Here is a 7,055-nt window from a genome sequence, read left to right on the forward strand (position 1 = left end):
CAATATCTTTCTCACCTTCTGCGATCCCTTAGGAACTGGTGCAGACGAAAGAATAGATGGAAACAAAAAGGAGACACATTCGGAGTCAGAAGTTCTTTCAGAAATCAGCTCCAGTGAACTCAGTACTTGTGAACTCAGTAGAGGTGAGCAAGTAACCATAATAGGTAGAAACTTATTATTATAACCTGTAAATCCGATAACAAATACATTTGTGCAATATTAGACATGAAAGTTCCCGCCAAATGGTACAGGAGAATCATAGGCTCCATAGAGGTCATCTGTGGGTTCTCAATGGCCACCATTCCATTTAGTAAGTATCAATAATAATGAACACAAAATCATATTAAAGTTGAAATAAAGTACTTGCGGGGAAGGCAATATTAGACATGAAAGTTCCCGCCAAATGGTACAGGAGAATCATAGGCTCCATAGAGGTCATCTGTGGATTCTCAATGGCCACCATTCCATTTAGTAAGTATCAATAATAATGAACACAAAATCATATTAAAGTTGAAATAAAGTACTTGCGGGGAAAAAATCACATTGGTAGATGTGCCAAAGCACCAAAGTTTTGAATTCACGATAAATTGATTTTATTAGTGGATGTGCCAAAGCACCAATGTTTGAAATGCACGATAAGTTAATTTTATTAGTGGATGTGTCATGAACTCCAATGTTTTGAATGCACAATAAGTTGATTTTATTAGTGGCTGTGCCATTAGTACCAATGTTTTAGATGCACATTAAGTGAATTTTATTAGTGGATGTGCCAAAGCACCAATGTTCAAATGCAGGAAAGGAGAGCGAGTAGTATGTACTAATAGAGAGCACCAAGATATTTTTGGTGGATGTGTCAAAGGCACCAATGTTTCAAAGCAGGTTGGGGAGTCTTGGGGATAGAGAAAATGGACTAGATATTTTAGTGGATGTGCCCAAAATACCAAATTTTCTAATAATACAATCTACATTATTTCTATTATAGTACCTATGTACCTATGAGAAATGTATGAGTATAAGAAAAAGAGAGATTGAGAGACGGAAGTTATTACCTAGGTACCCGTTTTTGGTGGATGTGTCAAAATAACTAAATGTTCCAACTGCTGTTAAGGATTAAGGGAAGAAAAAGTATAAAGAGAGAGGGAATGTAGATGATAAAGTCAGAATGAGATATAGGATGAATTTCATTTCAGACGAAAAGATACTAATTGCGTAAATTTTCTTCTTTCTTCCAGGTACAGTAAAACTTTGCTCGAATGTAGTTTTAATTTTAAATTCACTCAATGCAATTTATTCCCATTATATGGTGGAAGACAAATTTGAAAAAGTTGCTCCAACACTTGTAAGTATAATTTCTATTGAAACAGATCGGGTCATTAGGTACCTAATTTGTTTACCCACAAGTCTATAACTTTATGTCGGTCAATTGGACAGCATGAAACAGAAAAGAACCATCCATAAGGGGAAGCACCTTATGGATCGTTCTTTTTTTATTAATGTTTTCCAATTTCTGGAAGTTTTTAAAAGTATATATCTGCACTGTACTAAGACTAAGTTTCCAAAGAAGTGCTAGCCTACTTAAATTGGAGTTGCTTTTCATGAGATCCAAATACTTACTTCCATCTACTTTTCTGGTGTTACTTACTCTTATGCCCAATTTTGTAACTATCAGCAAGTTTTGTAAGTAACTATTTTCTTCTTCTTTTCCAGGTATTTTTATTTATGTTAATTGGAAGACTGGTCATAGATTATCAAGGAAGAAAAGCTCTAGCGGATCAACAAAATGTTTCCGAAGACACGCGAACAAAACAGGAGTAAGCCGCAACATTGGAAAGGCACCAAACATGAATTTATCCTCCCTTGGGTGCTAGCAAAGGTACAGAATTGCCTTTTTGTATCTGGTTTTGATTTTAGGGGTACCTACTTAATGCTAATCGAGACCTAGGTACCCGTACTCTGGTTTTCTGGCCGATTTTTTTTTTTTTTTTTTTTTTCGAATCTATAGGTACCTATTACCTATTGGTATGCAAGTTAGACGAGATGATTTTGAGGAAAAATGTGCAATATACTCCGGCTGTGATAAAGCAAAGCTACTACTACCTGCATCAGGTGAGCAATATCAATGCTTTTGATGAAAGCTTTTTGTGCCGTGAATAATGCTCAGATCTTGTAAAAGCCAGATACGGATATGGAATTACGGAGTTATAAAAGATACTTTTAGGTGCCTAGGAGTTTCATCTCTTAGCAAAGTGACCATTTCCCGCTGAGGACCTAGTTTCTTTGACGGAAGAAACCCTCTAACTTCCCTTTATTATTTAATTTTACTTTTTGTTATTTATTAATTTTTTGAAGACTGTGAAAGAATAAAAATGAGAACCAAAACTTTAATAATACTGGTATTATGTTGGTATACTTTCGAGTATAAAAATTTCCCAACAGTCTAAAATGCTGGTCCACGACTGAGCACCACAGTGCTCGCCTTTAAATTTTGTCAAGTAAAATATCTAGTTTAATTATTATTTATTTATTACTACTTCTAATAAAATAAAAGCTCAATACAATGCATATTACTACAGAATAGGATTATAGGTAATTCTTAAAAGTAAGTAAGTATTACTTAAGTATTTATTTGAATCCCTATTGATTAGGTATAATTTTTTTGTACATATTTTATTTTTAGTCATTTAGATTCTAAATAGATTAATTCGAATTTCAAGTCTCTCTATTTCTAGTTCTAGATTGTTTGGTAATTTTGTTATCTTGTGTAGTGTTCCAAGACATTTGTTGAACTCCCAAAGATACTATCCTACTGCCCTAAAGATAAGATCATGTTTGTTTAGATAATTTTACTTGACGTGTTGTAGTCTTTACCTAAATTCACATTCATTTTGTTTTAGGGGTGACCAATTAAAATTGTCCTAAAGGCAATATTCATTCTTTAGGTATCTTCACTTGTGCGGAAAGGAGAAATTAAAACCGTTTGACTCTGAATTATATTTGTAATTATATACAGAACACATATCAAAATAACTGGAAGGCACATAGCTGGAACCGTTTTTGAACCCGAACTTTTTCCTGGACCTTGTTTTACATTGGTACTTTATCGGTCGAATGTATCCTTTAAAACGTTCCTGGTCCCTATGTCTCTTAAATTTGTAAATAAAGAAGAAAATAAATTTATATTTTAAGGTGTCTTAAAAGGAAGAAAGTGTTATTCTTTGACCTGCAGTTATTAAAAAAGAGAAAAAAAATCGATTTTATATAATATAGTAAAATCTGTTTATTGTATGTATTTATTTTACAAAATAGTATCAAAGGGAATAAGAGATTCTTAAATTTTAGGAATAATCTAAACTTTACCTGAAAAATTCTAAAAAGTGTCTATTATGGGGGGAAAATTGAAGATATAGGTACCTAATACTCGTAGGTATTTATCTATTCTTAAAGGATCTTATTTTTGTCGTAGTACCTTTGGGTATATTCTTTTGGCAAGATTGAACCTAAAACTAAAACGGGCCAAATTTAGGAAAGTTTATTATAATTTTTGAACGCTAAAAAGTATCAAAAATAAATACATTACGGGGAGAATGAGATATTAAATCTTTTTACTAACAATGCTAACTTTAATGTCTTATTTCACAATCCCGAAATTTACTTTCCGTGTCCAGAAAGTAACTTAAGAAGGTACCTAATTATTAGGGATCTATCAGCTGATGGGTATAAATATCGATTCCAAAAAACAGCAGATAAAAAACTCTTTGTTAGATCTTCATCTCGGTTTGCTATCTAGACTTTAATCCTCTAGTTAACTTAACCATCGGACTGTAAAACCGGACACAGGTATATTATCAACTAAATATTAGTTACTTACCTATATAAATGACCAATAAAATGATCTTACTAAGAAATATACAATATGTACATGGGTGACTTCAAATCAGCTGTGAACCGTTCAAAAACGAACGTCTAGCTATACTTTGATTAAAAAAGAAATATTTACTCGATCAATGATAAGGTGTTTTCAAATACCTCTGTGTACGTTTGTGTCATTGTTGAGGATTTCTTTAAGAAATAGCGATGGAGAGGAACCTCTACTACACTTTGCAGAAGAATCCATGAAATAGAGAAACTGAGACGCCCAGAAACGACAAAATTCCAGGATACTTAGACGACAAAATTTCAGGATTCCAGGACAAATAAAAAGCTTTTGACGAACCACAAGAGTTACAAATGACAGGAGCATTGACATCAGAAATACAGAAAAGACTTCGAATTTGTTGGAACGAAGAAAGCTATTTGAGCTTACTTGGTTTTTCATTTAGCACCAAATTCGGAACATACGTAGTTGCGTTAGGTATGTTTTGAGGAAGGTTCTTGGTCAACATTGATAGCTTTTGCTTTTATTAATTAGGAAAACGCGTAAACCTATGGCTGTAATAGATCTTAGCAAAAAAATACAACCTAAATTTTTTCTATTGAAAATCTAAAAATGTGTCCATCCTTGGGTATCATTATTTCGACCGAGATTTTCCGAACATCCTGTGGAAAATTCTTCCAATGGCCTGCACGTTTCAGTGGCAATGATATAATGGTCATTGTTACCTATATTATGCTGTGTAATTCTATATATATGCTGTGTAATTCTGTACTATATATGCTATATAATTCTCTATGCTGTAATTGTAACACGTGAGGATGGTACGTTGAAACATATCGCATTAGATAGCAATTGGAACAAATGTAGAAATATTATGTCCTCAAATACTTACCTATAAGTAAGTACCTACTTAACTATAGCTGGGTTACAACAGAGTTACGGAGTGCCTACTATTTATAGGTGCCTAATCAACATATAGCGTGGGTCAGGTATAAACGCATCCAATTATCCCCTTGAAATGATCTTCTAAATTAGGTACTGATCTTCTAAATAACCTAATAACTTTATTACCAACCAAACCTCAAGGCTAAAAAAAAACTCCCATAGCCCATTAATTCTTTTCTCATTACTCGGTACGGTAGCAAACTGCTTGTCTAGTAAGCAAGAGAGCGAGGGTTCAACCCTCATCTAGCATAGAAGTAGATTTCTCACTCTGGCAGGTTGACTTTAATCAATTGTACTTCAAACTCTTACAATCAAGGATCTACATTTATTTATTTTTTTCTGGTAAGTTTCAATTGTATTTCAAGACAAAATAATATCAAATTGACATAAGTAACTATAAAATCCTAAAATAGGTACGTAGTATAGATATAGAGGTAAAAGTACCTATCTCAAAAATTAATATCAATGGAGTTTGTTTTACAATGGGCTATCACCCCGAAATGCACTTTCTTTTGCCTTGGGGTTAGATACAAACAATCCCCATTCAATAGGTAGGTATACACAGTAAAATCAACACAGATATGATTTCATAGAAAGGAGCAACGTGTATCATCTTTTGAAAGTGTAAAAACCCATTAAGGAGAACAAATGAAAATTATAATTAAAAGAAAATACACGCATTGTTATCTAACACAATACAAACTTGAGGCCTGGCTTTCTATGATAATTTCAAAAATTCGAATAGAAAAGTTACGTAAATAGTGCTTCCGTGCTCATGCTTTTACCAAACTAATATTGTAAATCCGCGAGAAATTTTTTATTGATGTACTGAAGAGGCGTCATATTTTTTCATTATTTTCATTTCATCTCCACATTTTACATACTTACGTTTACTTTTACGATTTGTCTGAAGACGTGGTACCTATGTCAGTTGTATCGAATGTATCATTTTGTATCTCCTAAGCCTTGTTTTGAATGACTTCGCCTACCACCTCATATTGTTTCCGGAAATTTCATTTGCATTGAGAAATCTGAACGCATCAAATATTTTATTTAACACAATAAAGAAATTTTGTATTTACGAGTAGGTATCACTGATAAGAATATATTTTATGCTATTCGTTCAGGGGTGTAGTGGTCAAGGCGCTCGCCTGGTAAACAGGGGAGAAAATGGACTAGATATTTTTAGTGGATGTGCCAAAAATACTAATCCCAAGCAAGGCATGGGATTTCATCCTGATTTGTTTGAAAATTTTACAATACAGCAATAGAGCTCTAACACCTCAAATCAGACAAAAGTAAATTCTAGCCATGGATGTTTTGAATTGATTCTTCAGTACTAGTTCAGAGCCTCTACTGTTAGGCCAGCCGCTCACTCTCAGGTAGACCTGACGACAGGTCACCTGTTCAGGTCTACTTGATGGTGTGTGTGTGTGCTCATCAGGTATCAGGTAGACCTGACAGATGGACCTTTTTAGCCGTACCTGTCAGTTCTACCTGATAGTAAGTGGCTACATGGCCTTACAGTTCATAAATATGGGTGTAAGGGTTAGGTGGTAGAGAACGTCTCATTAATCTGAGCTGCTATTTTCCCATTTCCAGAGAAAAGAATACGTGAAATATGCCAAAGTGTTTCCACTGACGGCAATATTAAAGAAGTCCTTTTTGGGATCACGACTTACTACAGAGGAAAATGTATGATTGCTCATTAATAGTCGCGAAAAGTTCTGTCCGTTCCATAAAGAACTTTGCATTTCGCACTTCACAAAAGCTATAACTTTACAGAATTGCAAAGTTGTAAAGTTACATTCCGGAACGCATCCCAGGTATTTGGTTGTACCGTCCCGTACTTGAGTTCCTTTTCACAAATTCCCTTTTACAAGTTGGGAATGGCGGACATTGAATTGGGTTCGGAGATGGTTTGGGACGCGTATTTCGGCTTGCACACGCACCCGCTTTCAACGAGCACATAATCTTGTCCCGTCAGAGTTACGGGACCAAGTGGGATCACGAGGAATAAATACGGGACGTACGTTTGGGTACACTCACCCCGCACCACGTCACACTCACTGGACCTGAAAAGAAAAGGAATTTGGTTACTTCCAGGGCCGCATTTAAGGGAGGGCCCCTCAAGCTTCATTCTTCCCCTCCTTACGGCCCCCAGATAAGGTTCGTTTTAGGAACGGCTGAATCTCTCATCCTGTCGAAATATTTATAGTAGGGTTAAAAAGAGAAC

At 34.8% G+C, this 7,055-nt stretch overlaps 1 protein-coding gene across 1 annotated transcript; it reads left to right on the top strand.

Moving 5' to 3' along the window:
* The first annotated feature begins 56 nt into the window (after positions 1 to 56).
* Positions 57 to 3,231, top strand: LOC103515322. Its single transcript, XM_026828054.1, has 4 exons — positions 57 to 143; positions 375 to 471; positions 1,233 to 1,339; positions 1,708 to 3,231. Exons 1-4 carry the CDS (start codon positions 57 to 59, stop codon positions 1,813 to 1,815), a joined length of 399 nt encoding a protein of 132 aa, XP_026683855.1. The 3' UTR covers positions 1,816 to 3,231.
* Positions 3,232 to 7,055: the final 3,824 nt, after the last annotated feature.

The sequence above is a fragment of the Diaphorina citri genome, unplaced genomic scaffold (genome assembly GCF_000475195.1).
Source record: "Diaphorina citri unplaced genomic scaffold, Diaci psyllid genome assembly version 1.1 scaffold1318, whole genome shotgun sequence".
NCBI classification, from domain to species: domain Eukaryota; kingdom Metazoa; phylum Arthropoda; class Insecta; order Hemiptera; family Psyllidae; genus Diaphorina; species Diaphorina citri.